This window comes from Cladophialophora bantiana (genome assembly GCF_000835475.1).
Source record: "Cladophialophora bantiana CBS 173.52 unplaced genomic scaffold supercont1.8, whole genome shotgun sequence".
In the NCBI taxonomy this organism is placed as follows: domain Eukaryota; kingdom Fungi; phylum Ascomycota; class Eurotiomycetes; order Chaetothyriales; family Herpotrichiellaceae; genus Cladophialophora; species Cladophialophora bantiana.
This window is the reverse complement of record NW_015971582.1, coordinates 819,997-839,107: the sequence shown is the minus strand read 5'-3', so window position 1 is coordinate 839,107 and position 19,111 is coordinate 819,997. Positions and strand designations below refer to the sequence as shown.

At 51.6% G+C, this 19,111-nt stretch overlaps 8 protein-coding genes across 8 annotated transcripts; 4 read left to right on the top strand and 4 right to left on the bottom strand.

The window, feature by feature from the left end:
* Positions 1-1,253: 1,253 nt before the first annotated feature.
* Positions 1,254-3,134, bottom strand: Z519_05954 (uncharacterized protein; the record flags this gene model as incomplete). Its single annotated transcript, XM_016763694.1, has 1 exon — positions 1,254-3,134. The coding sequence occupies one exon, from the start codon at positions 3,132-3,134 to the stop codon at positions 1,254-1,256; it is 1,881 nt and encodes a 626-aa protein (XP_016620018.1).
* A 993-nt stretch (positions 3,135-4,127) lies between these two features.
* On the bottom strand, positions 4,128-4,596 carry Z519_05953 (ribosomal protein S18; the record flags this gene model as incomplete). Its single annotated transcript, XM_016763693.1, has 2 exons — positions 4,128-4,337; positions 4,390-4,596. 2 exons carry the CDS (start codon positions 4,594-4,596, stop codon positions 4,128-4,130), a joined length of 417 nt encoding a protein of 138 aa, XP_016620017.1.
* Positions 4,597-5,064: 468 nt separating this feature from the next.
* Z519_05952 (uncharacterized protein) lies at positions 5,065-7,563 on the top strand (the record flags this gene model as incomplete). The annotated part of the gene is made up of 1 exon (XM_016763692.1): positions 5,065-7,563. The coding sequence occupies one exon, from the start codon at positions 5,065-5,067 to the stop codon at positions 7,561-7,563; it is 2,499 nt and encodes an 832-aa protein (XP_016620016.1).
* Positions 7,564-8,121: 558 nt separating this feature from the next.
* Positions 8,122-9,262, bottom strand: Z519_05951 (uncharacterized protein; the record flags this gene model as incomplete). Its single annotated transcript, XM_016763691.1, has 4 exons — positions 8,122-8,301; positions 8,398-8,645; positions 8,753-8,938; positions 9,058-9,262. The coding sequence occupies 4 exons, from the start codon at positions 9,260-9,262 to the stop codon at positions 8,122-8,124; spliced, it is 819 nt and encodes a 272-aa protein (XP_016620015.1).
* An 845-nt stretch (positions 9,263-10,107) lies between these two features.
* On the bottom strand, positions 10,108-11,284 carry Z519_05950 (uncharacterized protein; the record flags this gene model as incomplete). The annotated part of the gene is made up of 3 exons (XM_016763690.1): positions 10,108-10,562; positions 10,615-11,146; positions 11,213-11,284. The coding sequence occupies 3 exons, from the start codon at positions 11,282-11,284 to the stop codon at positions 10,108-10,110; spliced, it is 1,059 nt and encodes a 352-aa protein (XP_016620014.1).
* A 1,008-nt stretch (positions 11,285-12,292) lies between these two features.
* Z519_05949 (uncharacterized protein) lies at positions 12,293-14,658 on the top strand (the record flags this gene model as incomplete). Its single annotated transcript, XM_016763689.1, has 11 exons — positions 12,293-12,414; positions 12,468-12,894; positions 12,947-13,045; positions 13,093-13,204; positions 13,283-13,532; positions 13,583-13,706; positions 13,757-13,854; positions 13,905-13,922; positions 13,972-14,155; positions 14,249-14,393; positions 14,459-14,658. 11 exons carry the CDS (start codon positions 12,293-12,295, stop codon positions 14,656-14,658), a joined length of 1,779 nt encoding a protein of 592 aa, XP_016620013.1.
* Positions 14,659-15,827: 1,169 nt separating this feature from the next.
* Positions 15,828-16,533, top strand: Z519_05948 (uncharacterized protein; the record flags this gene model as incomplete). Its single annotated transcript, XM_016763688.1, has 2 exons — positions 15,828-16,400; positions 16,480-16,533. 2 exons carry the CDS (start codon positions 15,828-15,830, stop codon positions 16,531-16,533), a joined length of 627 nt encoding a protein of 208 aa, XP_016620012.1.
* A 1,043-nt stretch (positions 16,534-17,576) lies between these two features.
* Z519_05947 (uncharacterized protein) lies at positions 17,577-18,412 on the top strand (the record flags this gene model as incomplete). The annotated part of the gene is made up of 2 exons (XM_016763687.1): positions 17,577-17,773; positions 17,869-18,412. The coding sequence occupies 2 exons, from the start codon at positions 17,577-17,579 to the stop codon at positions 18,410-18,412; spliced, it is 741 nt and encodes a 246-aa protein (XP_016620011.1).
* Between the last annotated feature and the right edge of the window lie 699 nt (positions 18,413-19,111).

Sequence of the window (19,111 nt, the reverse complement as noted above, 5' to 3'; positions counted from 1 at the left end):
GCTATCCTGGAGCAGGTGTGCTGTCTTATACTCTGAAGCTGCCAAGTGGTGAACACGAGAGAGACTGTGGGGCTGAAGCCAACACGAGCACTCTTCAAGTTGCAGCATCGTGGCAAGTTCAGCGCGATTGCAGTGGGCGCAAGCAACATCTCTGTTCACGAGAGCCGAGTTTACAGCTCGAGCAGCTGAATGAGTGAGGAACAGGCAGTTGTGAGCAAGGTAGACACACGACCAGGCATGGTCCACGCTGTTCTGCAGGTTATTAAGTCGTGAATGGCTGGTAGAACGAAAAGTTCACATCGTGATGAAGATTCGAAGGGAGAGAATAATTGGTTCGCGTGAAACATTAGGACCCCACCTCATGGCGAGCAAAGGTCAGCCAAGCGCTTGGCTGCATCTGAAGACCACTGAAGGCGAGTCCGAGTTCACATGACAACTCGCCCCGCGGGATGCGAACTGGTCTGATTGATTGATTGATTGATTGAAAAGCTATCCGGAGAGCGGGGGTTTAAAATAGGGCAAGATAGAGGTAGTAGGGGAAAGGTTGCTGTAGACGTCTTGACTCAGTGCAAATCATGGTTACATGCCGCCATATATGCGTCGCAGCGAGATAGTGCTTGTTTGAGGAAGACGCCTGGCCGGAACTCCTTGCGCGGAACTTTGGGGCGTTGGGGCTGGGGGGTTCTTTCTACCATTTGGGTAGCACCGAGAGTATCAACCACGCGAATATGTGTCCAGAGTGAGTGTTCCAAAAGGTAGCTGTCGACGTGAGTGTGAAGAGAAAGCTTCTGCTTCAATGTTTGGTTTTGCCGCAGCGCCACAAAGTATATCGAAGATGTTTACTATGGCCCGTGGACGCCAAGATGAGAGCCCTTTTAGCGCCTTGGCACTGAGTACCTCCTTCATCCTTCCGTGGTCTGTTCCTGCCACTAGGGCTGCGAGCAGTTTTCCATGCCTTGGCAAGGCTGTGATTGAACCAAAGACCATCCACTTTGGAGCACCGACATCGGGTGGTCGTTAGAGGACTTCAACAAACGCCTCTTTTAGAATGCTACGCGCAAGACGGAGATGAAGCCTTTCCAAATGCACAATACCATGTAGTGATTCTGATCATTCCACCGGGGGACCTCAACAAGCCGCGAAGGTGCCGGAGCCTCGTTGTCATGGTTTCAGGCTGTCTCATCCGACAGACTGGCTACATAATCCATCATCGACTCATGACGCCGTGTGCCTCGTAACGTCTATGCCCCTCTCTAAGCTATCTTGATCTTCCACTTCTTGACCGTGGCATCTGCCCCCGTGCTGTAGACGGTATCTCCGAGCCAAATGAGACCATTAACCCCTTCTTTGTGTGCATTCGTCTCTTTCACTCGCTTTCCAGGTTCTTTCAAACTCCAAGCAAAAATGTTGGTATCTAAGCTTCCAGAAGCCGCGCCTGTCCCTTCTGGATTCCATGCAATGCTGGTGATCTTCGCCGTATGGGCGCTCCACCGATCGGTTACAAGCTCAAGCGACGAAGTTCCAGTTACCAGCCCTGTAATCCCACGGCTAATCTTGTAGACATAGATCTTCCCGGCAGCAGAACCAGCTGCCACCATTGAGCCATCATTCGAAAACGATATGGCTGTTAGGGGATGGGCAGAAACCTGTTCGACGAATGCAACCTGCTTGGGTGCTTTTCCTGGCACAACCGAGAACAAGCGAAGGCTGGAATCCTGAGAACCGATTGCGACAGTGCTGCCATGGGAAGCCAGAGATGTTGGTGTTGACTTCAAGGGCAGCTCGCCGTCTTCTTCTCCATCTCTGTAGACAATGACGCTTTCTAGCTGAGCTACAACAACCACAGAGTCTGTGGTGCAGGTCAGGGCTTTCGGCTGTGATGACAATTTTGTTGACTTTCCCGTGAACGTCTTTGCTCCGGCGTCGACTGTTCTCAAGGTATCATCCCAACTGACAGCAAAGACTTGGGGGTGCTTTCCAGAAGGCAGAGCGGCAAGTCCTGAAATGATGTTGGTGGGTCCATCGCCTTCGATTGTCTCTGCAGTACCGTTTGCAGTATCCCAAGAGCACAATCGCCCTTCGGAACTGCCTGTCCACAACGTTGCATTTTCAGCATCCCCTGAAGATGTGAGCGCTGTGATATTTTTCTGATGACCTGAAATGATCTTGGAGGGCTTGCTTGAGCCGGTGTTCAGATAATTGAGGTCCCCGCTGAGTGACAGAGATATGATCAATCCATCTGATCTGCCTGCGGGCCATACGACGCCGACTTGCTGATCTGAGACAGCCATAGCATCACCGAAAGACCAAGTATGTGTGACTTTCCCAGCTTCCACATCCCAGGTCTTGACAGTCCGATCTCCCGAGCATGTCACAAAGCTTTTCGAATCTTTGGACCAAGAGACCCCGAAAATGCTGCCTTTGTGGCCTTCTGCGCTGTCGGCGACCTCGGTCTTCACCTCCCCGGTTTTACCGTCATACAGATAGATCTTCTTGTCACCGCCGACACTTAGCAAGTGGTTGCCATCAGGCGAGAAGGCAACCCCATAGATGAAATTCGTGTGGTTTCCTCGGCCAGGGATGCCATTGAATTTGAATGGAGCCCCGTGATAGAAGACCAAGTTCTTGTCATCACCTCCTGTAGCTGCTCGCAAGGGTCTCTGTTGTCTTATGCTGACTGCATTAACCTGCGCAGAGTGCCCGCTTATCTCTCCTACTGTGTTCCCCGAGTCCGCCGTTACGCAGTGTCCGAAACGTTGTTTTCCATCTCCTACCGCTATAATGCGCTGGCTGTCACCGTCCCATGCAATGTCGTTGATTCGGCCTGATATGATGGCATATTCCCCCTTTGTCGCTCCTGATCCATTGGGTGAGCAGTCCCAGACCCGAACAATGCCTGAAGCATCCCCAGAGGCACAATAAAAGCCGGAAGGCGCGAACCTGGCGACGGTTGTGGTGGTCGTGTGTTGGGTGTACTGAGTGGATATGGCGGGATTGTCGATGGATCGAATAAATATGGACTTGTTGGCAGCATACGCAATGCGCTCGCCCTTGGAGTCAGAGCTTAGAGGGGTAGGCAAACCTCTTGAGGTGGACGGGAGTGCGGCATAGATGCCTGCGGCGTTGATGGACATTTTATTTCATGTGCGAGCGTGGAAGGAAGAATGCGACCACCACAGATAGTTTTATTTGCATTGAGATACAGGCACTTGACTGTCGGCCGCAGCTCACAAATAGACTTCTTGTTTGGGCAAGGCGGGCGCAGTCGAGAGGCTGTGAGGCCACAAGGCTACGAGGCTACGAGGCTGTCTGCAAGATTTGGGACCGCTAATTTGCGACACCACAACGGCTATGTAGTAGAATAAACACAATCGGTGATCGCATTGGTGTTTCCATCTTCCGCACCCTATGTCCTGATCGATGAAGACCATACGGAGATTGAAAGGCTGTGCAGAGTAAAATCGTTGAGGATTCTGATATTCAGACTAGTACAGAGTATATATACATCGACTTCCTCTTTGAATTACGGCCCTTTTTCTGCCACACTGTATCCACCGTGGTCCAAGCCACCTGTTTATCAATATGACCGTTGAATTTTGTTCACGAACTGCCAAGCTAGACACCAAGTCTAGTCGAGGTCCCCCAACGCACCCTTCGAGGGAGATGGTTAAAAGGCGTAAGACCGATTAAGTTGTGGCACCCGTTGGAATAGTGGGGACTTTCCGCCACCTCAGCCCAGTGAATACCATTCATCCCGCGGTATCTTTGGAGAGTAAATCGTGGCATGATCGAGCAAGTTGGCTGCGAAAAAAAAAATACTCGATCCTTGGGAAAGAGACGGCGTTTTCCCTCCTCGAAACCCTTTTCCTTAGTACCGGTTAGGGTGGCTTTCGAGCTAGGATTTTGGATATTTTTGCCGATTGGAGGGATCGTCGGAGTTGTCTACGTTGCCGGCTGTTGATCAGCATAAATGGGATCAGTGTCTCTCTTACATGCAGTCCGAGAGGCTTCGAGGTAGCGGGTTCGATGCTGACTGGCATTCGTCCTTTTTGCAAGCGGGCTGGGACGCTGATATTGCCAAAGACCAGCACATTTTCGCCCTCCTTGGCAAACTAGGAGAGCCACATTCACCTCACCCGTCCGGTGTTTAACATTCTGCCCTGCATTTCTTCCTTGATGATTTCAGGATGCTTGTGGATACTTGGCATCAGTCCCAATGCTATCGCTCTTCGAATGGCCTTTGCGATCTTTCTTTGGTTAACCGCTCGCAGTCCCGTCGAGTTCGAATGTCGGATCCGGCCCATCTCGGTCATATACTCAGACATAACGGAGAAGTTCTATGGGAGGGTTAGCATATGTATACCACATCTCTTGAGGTCACAAGCTCACTTTATACAAGCTGAGGGGGTTCACAGATAGTGCGTCAAAAGCGTCGGTCGTAGGTCGATGTTTGACTCTCCACTTGCGAGCTTCAGCACTGCTCAGATCATGAGGGGCGTACACATCGCCAGCTTTCCAAGGTCGCGTCAGCTGTCGTGCAATCGCATGGTTTTCCTGCGCCACCGCTGCTCTCCGTTCCGCTTCTTTAACAGTCATTCCGGCCGCGCGTTTGAAGGTCTCTGTATTGCATTAGGAAACCGCCCTTCTGTCTGGCCTGGCATTGAACAAAAGACGTACGGTCAAGGGGGAATGAGGCGACATATTTGCTTGCACGACCCAGCCGCAGCCCCAGCTTGGAGCTGAGCTGAGCAGACATGATTTGATAGACTATAGAAGCGAAGAAATTGGTAGTACGGAGTACACTGGCTGAGGTCGTGAGGGAGATGAAGCGTTGGCAGACTGCGTTTTCCGTTCTCCGTATGGACGAAAAGCCAGGAGGAAGGTGCGCCGATACTCCGCATTTCAATCGCGGCAACCACCTGCATGTTTCCCAGCAAACATCATACCACCACAATCCCTCAGCTACCATCAGCACGACTCTCCCCTCTTCCTCCTTGTCGACTATGGTTCCCGTGCCGTTCGATTTCTAAAACACCATAGCAACTGGTGTACAAGGGATTTGCCATGAAGTTCTCGCATTTAACCCGTAGCGTGTTCCGCGCAATCCTAGCCAATAAACCGTATACCATTCGAGACTGTCAAAGGGCCATTGGAAGAACACAATTCTCCCAGTATGCACGCACGTCCTACCACTTCCACCAAAAGCGCCATCTCTTTGGTCTCAACTTTGGCGGTGCTCGACAAGGTTTCCAGGGCGCTAGAAGCACTCCCGCCAATGTCGAACTTGCGTTGAGCAAGTTGGTTGATCTCGTTAAAGCAAGAAGAAGCCAGTCTCGACTTCCCCCCGAGAACGAGGTTGTCGATGCGCTTAGATTCCTCTTTACTTCAAGGATCGAGGCGCCGCGGCGATTAACGAGGAATGAGGTCTTTCTGGCCACGGAGGCTTTCAAACATCTACAAGAGCGTGGACATATTTTTACCGAGGACAACAAGACGGGTCTGTCGGAGGAAGACCTCGATAATATTTTGCTGGCATTAGCATCTGCTACAGGCCATGACAGATTTCGGACCGACGCCCGGATTTTGGCAACACTCGTCTTTGATGTACTCAAAAATCTGTCAACACGGGCGGAGGATCTCGAGGTTCCTGTGGAACAGGGTCGACGTCGAGCTCAAGGTTCGCTTTTGTTGACATATATTACTGTACTATCCAAGACAGGCTCCGCTCAGGATGCTCTAGAACTCCTCCGCAAGTCCCCCAACAACTCCGAAAGATCCAGTTTGCCAATGTGGACCGCCGTTTTGAGAGGTCTTGCGAATGAAGGGCGAATGTCGGAATTCTGGAAGGTCGTTGAAGACGTACAGAAAACCGTCGGATCTCTTGATGCTGTCTCCCAAGAGATCTTGATTACTTATTTCGCCCAGCATGACGAGATTACTACTTTGAAAAAGGTCTTTTCTCTGCCCTTGGAGGAAGGCCAGGTGCCTACGACATCGACCTTAGTCAAGGTTGTTGACTGTGCGATGCAGAATGGGGAACTGGAATGGGGTGAAAAAGCTGTGCATCTGCTGCAAAAGAGGACCGATTCAGGGGATATGGCAGGAACTCTGCTTCTCTGGCATGCTACACATGATCCAGACGTGAACCATATACGGCAAATGATTCAACAGCAATCAGAACGTGGGGTCACCGACGCAGTATCTATGAAAAGCCTTAACCGTGTGATCGAATACGCCTATTCGCAAAACAGCCCTGAGACCGCAACACGCTATATTGACCTGGCCGAATCTCTTGGCCTTCACCCGGATGCCAGAACTCGAGCGTTGCAATTAAATTATGAACTAAAGCGAGGGGATCGTGCAGCTGCAGCACAGGCATACGAGCTCCTCTCCAGAGAGGATATACCTGTCGATAGGTCGGACGTGCCTGTTCTGAACCACTATATTTCTGCTTTGTCCTTTTCTGCAGACCCTGAGTACATCCACCTCATGCAAGTTGTCGACCATCTCCTCGAAAGTGGAGCGGAGCTGGAGGCTGAAGCCATCGCCGGCCTCTGCCACGTCTTCCTCCAAAGGGATGAGTTAGAAGAAGCAACAGGCCTGCTCCGCCACAGGGTCGACTCCTATCCCATGGATGACCGAGCTCGAATAGCCGCAGTCTTCCGTCAATTCATTGTCGACCCGACCGTCAAAGATCAACGCGCCTACAACGCTTATGAACTGTTCCGGCACGCGTTTCCCGAGGCGCCGGTACGAGACCGCGTTACCCTGATGCAGTCGTTCTTTGATCGGAATCGTCCTGAACTAGCATGTCTTGTGTTCGGCCATATGCGGCAGCGTGAAGACCTTGAGGCTCGCCCCACTGCCGAGGCATACGCGAAATGCTTCGAAGGTATCGCAAAATGCAAGGATATTGACGGACTGCAGATGATTTACAATATGCTCAAACTAGATCTAGAAGTCGAACAGACTACACGCATCCACAACGGCCTAATGGCAGCATATACCGAGTGTCAGCAACCCTTCGTCGCGATCATCGATCATTTTTGGAAGATCATGGAGTCACGCGAGGGGCCGACATTGAGCTCCTTTATTCTTGCCCTGCGGGCGTGTGAGAGGTGGATACCCCAGGGCGGACACGAGGCAAGACGCATTATGGCATTGATGCAGAGTTTCAACCTCGTCATCACGAAAGAAGTCTATGACGCCTACATCGGCGCCCTTGCTGGCCAATCTGAATTCGAAAACGTCGTGGAATTGATCGAAAACATGGAGCGTGACATAGGCGAGCCACCTGACGCCGTGACCATTGGCACATTTTATAATGCCATCCCCTGGCAGTATCGCAAAGACGAAGTGGAGAAGTGGGCCAAGAAGGCCTATCCGGACCTCTGGGCCGAGTTGGAAAGCTATGGCGATGTGATTGATGAGGAATGGGAGATTCGGTATTTCAAGATTGATCGCTCGGTGGACATGGATGATGAATCATTGTTCCAGAAAGGCGAGTATCATCCCATCATCGCACAGGAGAACCATGCGATGCTGGACACTCCTGTGAAGTGAGAAGCGTTCCATTGTTTAATCAGACTTCTGTGCTTGATATTCGCCGGGTTGGATGGGGTTTGGGTTTCGATTACTATGTTTTGACAACAACGGCATCATAGATCTACTTCTATTTTGAAAAATGGCCCTCGATGAATGAAGCATGCGAGCGGCCCCGAATGGGGAAATTAATTTCTCACTAGTTGAAATTCACTATGACATGGCCTGTCCTGTTTCCAAGGCCCAGTTACCAGAGTGCAGTGGCTGATGCTCGTTGCCGTCACGGGCTTCCACAAAGAACGCCTTGATATCTCCCGGGTGATTCACTCGTCGCCTAGCAGGAAGATCAGATCTCTTATCACAATTCCTGGTTCTCTTCTTCGCTCAGATGCACGGCAATGGGTGATTCGGTCATTCCGCATTCCACACCACACTGGACCAAGTTCGGCGCGGCTCGCTGGACGGGGTGCTTGTCCGAGTCCTCCTACCTATCCAGAATCTTCACCTCCTCCTAGTGCCTCACACGCATACCTCAGAGGATGGCGACCGATTCCAGCCCACGACGGTCTATACAAATGCTCACGGCCTTGTCTTGGGTAGCACGAGCGGGTCGCTCAGGGTCGCACTTGGGTCGCTCTTCTGCTCACCGTTCTCCCTCTCTTCCGGGGAGACGTCCTTCAATTGCGTGCTCGGATGCTTGTCCGCGTCCGTGGGCTTAATTAATTTACCCAGACTGACCCACAGATCAGGGTAGTTTGCCTGGGGGGAAAGTTCGTTTCGTTAGTAATTGCTCCCGGCATCGGAGTATGGGAAGGCGTTTATATGCAAAGTAATAGTCGGAAAGCCAAAACTCACCTCCGCCTCGGCGGTTACTTCCTTGTACTTCTTCCACAGATCATCCACTTTCTGATCCACGTTGATGTCCTTGCCGCTCAACATCTCGGCATCAACTTGCCAAAGATCTTCGTACACGCCTCGAAGGCCATTTCTGAATTGTAACGCCCTGTTCGGCTGGTTCCTACTCTTCAGGAAGGTCAGAAACCCTGCAATCACGGTGTTGATGGCTCCGAGGACGGTTATGGCGATTCTCGCGGCGTTGGAGTCTTGCAAGAAAGAATCAGTCAACGTCTGCGATGATACGGATGCAGGGAGGGCAGTAGTCTCTTCTGTATGCAAGCAGGTCCTTTAAAGAGAAAGGGTGGGATCTCACTCGTTGTCCCTAGAGCCGTGACGGTGGCCCCAATGCCGATTTGAAGCCAGAGCATGCCGTGCGACACGCTCATGACGATGTAATAGAAGCGAGTTTGGTCATTGTAGGCTTTTTCTAGGCGGTTGCGGAAGAGGAATTGGTCGGGTATATCGCCTTTTTGGCAACCAAGTGAATCGTCAGTATTTTCTGTTTCAGTCTATTGAACTTGATCCTCGCGTCTGTCGTCGCAGAAGCTGTTTGTTCTCGTCTGCGTCTTTCTCACAAGTCTTTTGTAAAGAGAATCACAAGATTGGGGCAAATCACACCAGTTTCGGGCCTAATTCCCACACGTTGACGGAATTCTGTGCGCTTGTCTAGACTCCGACTTGACCCGCCATCAGAGCCAGTACCGCCGCCTCTGCCAGCAGCGATGCCAAAGTTAGGATTTGGTGAACCATCAATCTGAGTTTGGGTGGCCGTGGCGATAGATTTCGTGTCTTCAACCAACGGGGTGCGGCTGTCCTGAGACATTTTGCTAGGAATGGGACGGGATTAACGCCAAAGCCAATATGATCTTTCCGAGGGGAGTTGACCCGTTTGAATTCTCTCTCACAGCCTCGCAGATTTAGAATGAAAACAGAAATGAGCACAGATTGCCTCGCTGGGGAGGATTGGGCTTTTTGTGAGTCGCAGCATCCATAAGCAGAGGGCAGTTCAGCAGCAGCTGATGCTCTCAGTAAAGTATTGCTCGCCCTGCAGGTCGAGGGGACTGAATGGACTAGTCTGTATGCATTGTGACACGAGGAGTATGGTCCAGAATGAAGCAGACAGCAGTCTCCTATAAGCGAGGGCCTTCGACCACTTACTGGAATGCCAAACACGAGAAAGGGGCTAATGAGGATGAAGCTGGCGCAGAGCACATGAACCATTGGGGCTGGTGACACGGGAGTCTCAACGATGCTCACGATAACTCTACAGAAGATGACCATTTCGACCTCGAGGGTGTGCAGGCAACATTTGAGGACTTGCCAGTCAAAGCAGCTCCCGCAGGGAGTCTTTCCCTATTCGAGGATCGCTTTCAGCCAGCCTTTCAACGGCTGGTGGTCGATAATGGTCCAGAAATTCGGGAATGCGGTGCTATTAAGTTCAAAGAGGATGGTGATGGGTTTGATGGGTTCAGCTCAGAAACGGAGCGTAGTCAGCCGCAGTCAAGCACAGTTAGCGCAGTTCTCACCAGGCTGGCAACGTGACAAGAACGTGACCAGGCGAACGCCAAGCATTTTGCGGAACTGCCTCCTCCACCTCTCATCTATCCTCTGTTACACAAGCTCACTGCATACCTATTCTTTCGTCCACAGCTGTCCAGCCTTGCCAGCTCACGGCAGAGGAGGCATGATGACCACGCCCGTCTTGCACAGACGGGTGCTTCCATCCTTCAGCCGCCCCGTGTGCCTGTCGCCTCTGATGACCCCTCCGAACACGATGCAATGAATCGCATGTTGATCGCTAGCCTCTGGACCCGTCGTCCCCAGAATCTCATAGTCACCGAGCGTGGTTTCCGATGGATTGAGGCGTCCAATATCCTGCTGCCACTCGTATTCGATCTTCGCTTCACGAAGCAGCAGTGCAACTTTATAGGCACTGTTACACACATCTTGAAGTTCTGTTTTGGCTTGATCTCTCAAAGGGGAGTATAAAGGGTGGTGGCATGTCAACCCGATCTGGTCCCATAGCTGATCCGCAGCCATCGCCGGATATTGGTCACGATCGCCCATATCCAACAATTTTGCGATTCGAACGCTGCTGGCTCGCCACTCGATCAGTTCGCCAGCTGCCCTGTTGTCAGTCAAAGCCGATTTGATGGTGGTCCTCGACAAACTCACAGTTGCCACACCTCGCTAGTACGCTATCTTCCACCCATTTGAAAAGGCTGTCGCTTCGGTGATCTTCAATTCCAAAGAGCATAACCGTTGGGTGAAAGAACGAAGAGTACAGTCCGTCTGCAACGTTTGCGCGGGTTGTAAGCTCCGCAATCTCGGGACAAGCGTCTGGATCATAGGCGCCCTTCGGGGACGGTATCGGCTTGCTGAAATGGTTTTTGACCAATTGGAAGATGTCACTTCTGAGTATGGCGAATCTTTCAACGATTTCGTCGTCCCCCGAAACAGCCTCTTTGTGTCCGGCACGAAGCATCAGCTTTTGCATTTGTGCAAGCCTAGCTTTGTGGCCCATGAGTTGCCGCTGTAACTCCTCATTGAGATGTTTATGTTTGCTTAGTTCTGTCTGACAAACTGCAAGTTCATCTTTTAGCTTGCACACTTTTTTCTCTGCCTCTTCGCCCAAGGCGTTGGGGAATTCGAGTGGAGCATTGCATTCCTCATATCCATTGCTCCTTGTCAGGGAGATCTTACGATGCTGTAAGGTTATCAGCAATTTCTTTCGGGCGTTTCATGGTCGGAAGGGGAAATCTCCACAACTCACTAGCTGTGGACTGTGTGGCAAGGCTTCGGTCTCGAAATTCCGCTGCTCAGATCTCTCCGGCAAGACTTGCATGCTGATATTGTTCACGTCTTCACGCACAGCCTCAAGTTGCAAGTGAGCATCCTCGTACAGATAACAACGGCGTTCTTGATATTGGTCCCGTATCAAACAATCCACTGGTACCGACACGGCTGTTCTTCTGCCAAGGGCAGAGGCAGAGAAGGAAAGCCGCTCGTGTCGATTCCTCACCGATGGTGACACAGAGGTCCGCAGAAGATCAAAAAGACACATCAGGTGAAAATAATGGTTTGTTCTCTGCAGTGAACATTTGCCAAATTGCAAAAGAGCTTTGATGCTCTTGGGGCGGCCAACCGGGAAGAATACATGAAGGTAGGAGTGCCTCAAACTAGATACATATTTCCAATCACAAACCCAACCTCTTAGAGACATTGCATTAAACGCGAAACATCTAAGCGCCCTAGAGACCGCGGAAATGTACCGAGTGTAGGGGCTCTATCTCAAACAGAACCGACCCAAAACAAGACCATTCTAGCCGCCTGCAGATCTGACTCCATCTTGAACTCAACAGCTTGAATTTCGACGAACAAATCCGGATTCTTTCTAGCTTCTGGCTTTAATGGAGAAAGGAGTGCAAGCGCAATCGGGACTTTAGAAAAGATGCCCGAGATGAAGGCATAGAATCTCCAAACATTCTCGAGCCATCGTTTCTCCAAATCCCTTGTCAGAGAAGGCTGAGTCTCGGTAAGGCGACAACCAGAGGATTGTCTCATCTTTCAAATCCACGATCTCGAATACGTTTTGCGTTGTTATAGGCAGACGCACATGTTCAAATGAGTCTCAGTCTATACTCACAATGTGTTTCATAGTGCCACAACCTGTGGGAGGCCGCTTTGACCTGTCAGAGGGCTCCGAACCGAGTAGCAGAACAATACCGCAGGCGCGAGACCCAAAAGGTACGAGTGATAGGGCGTATATCGCCTTTAAGGACCCTCATATGTCCCTCTCGCATCATCTTCTCTGAGGGCCACGTTGTTCACATGCTTCGTTGTTCGGTTAACCATGGACTCCTCATCGTCTACCTTTGGGAGCTTACTTGACGACTTAAGCAACCTAGGTCTCAGCGATAAGGATGTGGGAGATCGTTTGATCATTGCCCTTGACTTTGGAACCACGTATAGTGGGTATGCCAGCAAATACTCCTAGAGAATTTCCCTGGGCTGATGCTGGAAAACAGAATCGCTTACGCTCTCACCACCGACCCTGAAAAGGTGTTTACGATTGACTCGTGGCCGGGCGGAGACAGGAATGCTCCGAAGACACCGACTGCTCTTCAGTATGGATCGGACTCCGTTACAAATTTCAAATGGGGCTATGAACTTGATCGGCTGGAAGGGGAGAAGATCCAACACATCAAATTACTCTTGGATCCAGAGCAGCCAAGACCGTACTTCATTCCTACAAATATCGAGGTCGAAAAGGCAAAACTTCCAAAACCTGTTGTCGATGTGGCGAGTGACTATATGCGCGCAATCTTCGAGCACGCCATAGAAGAAATTAAAGGCCAGTTCCTCGTGCCAGAGCTCTTACACACCTTCGATAAACGATATGTCCTTACTGTGCCTGCCATTTGGTCAGACAAGGCAAAAGACATGACTTCCCGGGTTTGTGGACGATTGGATGCGCTTATGCCGTTGGACGCTGACCATAAACAAGGCAGCAGAAAAGGCTGGTATTTCACCGGTGGACATGATCACCGAGCCGGAGGCAGCAGCTCTGTTTACTCTGAAGGATTTGAAGAGCAAAGGCCTAAAGGTAAGCAAAGCCTGCTTGCGCATGTCTTTGTATTAAACACCCTCTAGGTCAACGACGCAGTCGTCATCTGTGATGCGGGAGGCGGCACTGTTGACCTGATCTCCTATGAGATTCTCAGCTTGGCGCCCTTTGAACTTAGGGCTATCACGAAGGCGTCTGGTACGTTGTTGCTCCTTCCTCTCTGCCTCATTTTATTTGAGGGTCATGAATTCAGACCGGTAATGGTTGCCTTTCCAGGTGCTGTCGCTGGCAGTAGCATGATCGATCGGAACCTTGAAGAAGAGATTCGAAAGGTTGTTGGGGATGAGGCCTTCGTCTCATTGAAAAAGACTGAAGGCTATCAAAACGCTCTGAAAGAGTTTGCCATAGCTATCAAACCAGGTTTCCGTGGTAAGGATGATAGGGACAAGTATTTAAGCTTCCCAATGGCAAAGCTCGAAGACAATCCTGCGAATGGGTTGGTCAAGAATTCGATGACACTATCAGGGTAAGTATAGCTGACTTTGCGATGGGAAAGATGCCTGCTCACTCGGACAGGGCTACAATGTTCCGGCTGTTTGACCCAATAGTTCGTGAAGTTGATCGCTTGGTCGGGGAGCAGATCAGCGCCGTCAAGATTGAGCGTTTGCAAGCTAGCCCACCCAATCCAAATGGCGTCAAGGTTTGTTCTTGGTGAAGCTCTTTGGCGAAGCTGTCTGCTAAAATTTTCAGGCAATTTTCCTCGTTGGTGGTTTCGGGTCAAGCGACTATTTAGCAAAAGCCATCCAGAATTCAAACCCTGGAGTCACGGTGATTCAGCCGAAAGAAGCGTAGGACTCCCTGCCAACAAGTGGACCATGTCATGTCTAATCAGATCCAGGTGGTCGTCGATTTCCAGGTGCCTAGAAAACCCTTTCGTATAATGTTCGCAAATCTAATAGAACCAGAGGTGCGGTCTTGAGTAAATTGCCAATGTCAGCGCCTATCGTGGTTGCAACAAAGGCCGCGAAACACTATGGCACGATCGCGCTCACCGCATGGGATCCCACTAGGGACACAGGCTTTCCGAAGTTGCGGAACCGTTGGACCAGTCAAGACGAATGCGACATTATGGATTGGTTCATACGCATGGTAGGTTTTTGAGAGTTGACGCTTTGCTTCCACACAAAGCTGCCCGACGTACCCTAAAAGAATGGTTGAAGGACACACTCACTCTCTCTGCAGGATGACGAACTCAACCGTGGCGAGAAAATAACCTTGTCCTTCAAACGGAAATTCCCTGGGCATAAGCCTCGTGGAGAGACCCTCCGAGTCCAAGACGACCTGTATGAATCTACTGCCCTGCCGGTGCCGGAACACCCAGTCAACAGTGAGTCTAGTTCACTTTTCCGACATGCGCGCTGGTCATGTCTTTCTAACATCACCGACCGACAGTCATCCTCAACTGTGTGTTGCACACAGATCTTAACGATGTTCCTAGGAGACTATTTAAAAAGAAGCGCCGAGCTTCGGACGGCGAGCCTTACTGCCAGTTGTCGTACGACTTGCAAGTGGAGAATACCGAGTCAGGACTGCTGAAGTATTCTCTGTTGATCGAGGGTGAGGAACATTCTGCCGTGGAAACAAGTTATTGAGGCGATCTCCACACGAATTCGTTCATGCACAGGTCGACGGGCTCCTTCTGGGCTACCGTGCTTAGGGATCGACTAAGTTGTCGCCGTCCTCGTCACTGCGTGTTTCACCTCATCGCCATCCCCATCTCTTACGGCCTCGCCGAGCCTTCGATACAGATGCTAGGGTTGTGGTATCAACGGAGATCTTCAGGGCCTCGACAGCCTCATTTCTCATCCAAAAAGTGATCCAACAATCCCCTCATCTGGGCCCTTTTACGGCGTTCACGGCGTTCTTCATAGATAGGTATATAGAAGGTCAAAGTGCCAACATGCCCTTGCCGAAGGACATCATCCACGACTACGGAGACAATCTGACAATACCCTTTTTGCTTTCCTGGTTATCTTCTCATGCAGATCTCTGGAGATTTCGCTCTCTGCTTGTTGCTCAGGAAGAAACATTTTCCTCCTACATGGTACCCTCTCCCGGTGACGATGTTTCTTTCGTCCCGGAGTTGCTCGACTTTGTAACTGACGCCAAAGATGGAATCGTACTTCGCCGTGCTCCGAACTACGTCCCTGGCCCGCTGCAGCTGGCCAGACCAATCGTCTTTATGCCACGACTTGCGTCCCGGAAGACCAAAAAAAGAAATGCGGGGGGAGAGGAGCTTTCGATTGGGATGGAATCGTGCTGGTGAAATCGTATTATGGGGTGCCATGGAGTCTGGCAGCCATTTACGTAAAGACGATCGTCATTTTCTGGTTCCTGCCCACTTCGCAGAACCTTATTGCATACGCGCAAAGCTCAGCGAGCATTGGCGACGGCAACATGCAGCAACCATTTACGGTTAAGCAGCTCTTCCCATCCCTGGTCTTGGAACGTGGTTGGTGAATGTTGTTGGCAACAAAGATCCAGTTCACGGCGTTGGATGCCGGGTGTGACAAAGCGTCGACTGGCTATCTTGCTGCCCCTGCGTGTTTTGTAAACTCTTTACACATGGACCCAGGAAACTGGTACTGCAATTCGCCAATCTCCTCCGGAAGGCATCGAACGAACAGAACAGATTGAGAGTATAAGAATGGGAGGCATTTCTCTGGAATAGTTCCCTTGAGCCAACCACCTTTCTTCCAACTTCTTCGTATTCCCCGGATTTTGTTTTGACATATTGATCTCTACCCAAGCTGTGCCCACCATGTCGCTTTCCGGCAAGATGACGCTCATCACAGGCGGCGGCAAGAATCTCGGTGCGCTGATCGCCACCCTCTTCGCGGCCGAAGGGTCTAATTTGGCTCTGCACTACAACTCTTCATCGACGCGAAAGGCCGCCGAGGCCCTCGCTGCAGACCTCTCCTCCAAGCACAAGGACGTCAAAGTCAACGTCTACCAAGGGGACCTGACCACCGCGGCAAATGTCGAGACACTATTCAACAGCGTCGCCGCGGACTTTGGCCCGAAGCTGGACATCGTGATCAACACGGTCGGCATGGTTCTCAAGAAACCACTCGTCGAGATCTCCGAGAAGGAATACGATACAATGTTCGCGATCAACTCGAAAGCGGCCTTCTTCATCACCCAGGAAGCCGCCAGGCGGATCAGCGACGGTGGCAAGATCATCAACACGGTGACTAGCCTCCTAGCCGCGTACGCGCCATCCTACACTTCCTACCAAGGGAGTAAGAGTCCCGTGGAGTGGTTCACCAAGGGGCTGAGCAAAGAGTTGATGCCAAGGGGGATCAGCGTCAACGCGGTCGCTCCAGGGCCGATGGTTAGTATGCCGGATGCAAGGTTGAGACATCTTAAACTGACGGGCCAACGAATTAGGATACTCGTAAGCTTCTCCCTAGACCTGCTGGTGCATTGCTGCCTCTGTAAACCTCAGGCGGGAGAAAAAGATTTAAAATCCCACCGACATGATCGATCCCACGATGTTCGAATGAGGCCAGACTAATTGTGGGGGATAGCATTCTTCTACGGCCAGGAGACGCCCGAAGCCGTCGAATTTCACAAGTCCAACGCCATCGGCGGCCGACTCACAGACATCAAGGACATCGCTCCGATATACAAGTTCTTGTGCACCGAAGGGGCCTGGATCAATGGTAGGTTTTTGTTTTTGTTTTTTTTTGGTGATCTGCATCCGCTCCGGTCATGTTCAGATATGGACTGTCCCTCCCCCTTAGGTGGAGAGGTTGGATCTTTCCTGTCATAGAACAGAGGAGCAGTTCGCCGAGTGAGGAGAATTTTAGAGGGGCCGACCTTTGCATTAGTACGAGGCGGCACGTGCTGACGTATTTTTTTTTAACACCATGCAGGCCAGACGATCTTCGCCAACGGAGGATACACGAGTCGCTGACCCAGCAGCAGCAGTGGACAGTAAGGATTTTTGGTATTCGGTATTTTGAGGCGGATTGGGTGTTTGAGGGGGGTTGGTCCTCAGGGTAGCTTGTTTTGAATCGAACCTGGGAGAGGATGAAAGAGGAGCTTTGTCCTTCACTCCGTACAGAATCCGCCTACCCAGTCCAAGTAGGTGGATCCATAACAGGCTTTACCTGCTTGGCATAGCCAATAATAGTATCCTAATTGTACGGAGGAGTATTACTGGGCCTAGTGCTAAAGTACTCCCAGCTCCCGGCTCCCGGCTCGGGACCCAGTTGGTACTCAGTAATACCTCGCTTCCTCCCACACACCAACCCCCTCGCCCCTACTCGGTGCCCTTCCAGTATTCATACTATTACTCGGTAATACTCGCCTGCTTTTCCCAATCTGGCAGGGAGAACATGGCACAACCCCCGTTCACTTTCATCGATGCACGGCCATTGAAGAAAGCCCAGTCTCTTCAGATACGTCGGGAGATCAGGTCGCACGCAGCACGAGTGGTCGTATATCGTGATCGGTCTCTGCCCCATCTGACTCGACGGCCACCACGCCAAAGGCGGCGCGAGCCATGTCCTACCTGGAAGCTTCACCTCAGTCCGAAAGCACAAGGCGAGGCGCAAGAAGAAGGGGTGCCGATTCCTCCACGGTGCCTAGCGACAGCGAGCAACAGTCTGCTGCTGACGACGCCCTCTGGAACGAGCATGATTCCAGCTTCACAGAGCCCAATCTATTACCATCCTCTTGTTTCCATCGTGCTGGACAACTGTAGGTTCCCAGCTGCATGCCCCATGGCTCTGTGTTCCAGCCTCTTCACTGCTGAGTTCTACATTTTTCCAATCACCGGTGTGCGCTGATACTAGCCCAGACCTACAGCATCTGGCCGTGGCCGTTCCTGAGCTCGACGGCGACAGTCGCTCGGCGCTCCTCCAGACCCTGTGGTTCCCCATGGTGCTCAGTTCGCCAATCGTCTTCCAAGTCATCGTACTATTCTCGGCGTCCCACTATGCGTCACAGCGTCATGACTTGACTCTGGCCGAGACAATCCTCTCACTCAAACAGTGCGCGCTCTCCGGCATTGCGCGGGCTCTTTCTTCCGACTCCCGAGGCATGGTCTTCCGCGACGAGATGATTTCGGCGGTCGCCAAGATGGCCAGCTACGAAGCGATTTTCGGGGAAGAGAGCGCGTATCACTGTCATATGAAGGCGGTGGAACAGATGTTGAAACTGAGAGGCGGGCTGACAACCCTTGGACTGGAAGGATTCCTGTCGCGGCTGCTGGTTTTCATCGACACTAACTCGGCATTCCTGCTCAACACCCACTTACACTTCAGGGGTTCGTCATTTCCGAAGCTGGCGAACCCTTTTATCATGCCGAATCCCAGCCGATTCGTTGGAGAGGTTTGAATGCATGTGGACGTGTACCAGGGAGTTCTGGCGGACATTTGCTCACCGAGGATGGGAATGAGATTCGGGGGTTGATGGGTGTAGCATTACATGGAAACCCCACCAGGCATTCACCACCCAATGTGTAAGCCACCTGGCGAGTCGGTACTCCAAGGCCAGGTCCAAGTACATACCTATCTTGTACCTATGCAGGAGTGACATCGAGTCAGGCAGTGATGATCAGGCTAGTTGGGCCACACTAATTCGACAACAACCGGTCTTCCTCTTCCCCACCTCAACCCCTCACCCAACTCGTCCGCCTGCGCCCGTCAAGCCGCTGTAAGCTTCCACACCACACCACTTTCTCTCCTCCGAGGTCTTGTCACCGCCGAATCCAAAACCACTGTCTGACCCTCTACCTTCTCCGGCATCCCTGGGCATCCCTCCAAGTCCAGCCAAACCATGGCTTGCATCCTCTCCGTCAGACAGGCCCTTTTCGTCCGACACCGAAAGATCACGCGGGCTTGATGGGGAAAGGAAGAGTCACCGGAATGGACAAGCGAAAAGGGCTGTCGTTGAATGATCGACTTCCCGCTCCCTACATTCACTTCAAACTCGCACTCTCACTCCCTGTGCTCTCCTCGCATCGAGGTGGCTGGCCCACAAGATTCCATCTCTCAACCAAATAGCTTCTGCTGGACTTTGCCAGCCACTGTTCTC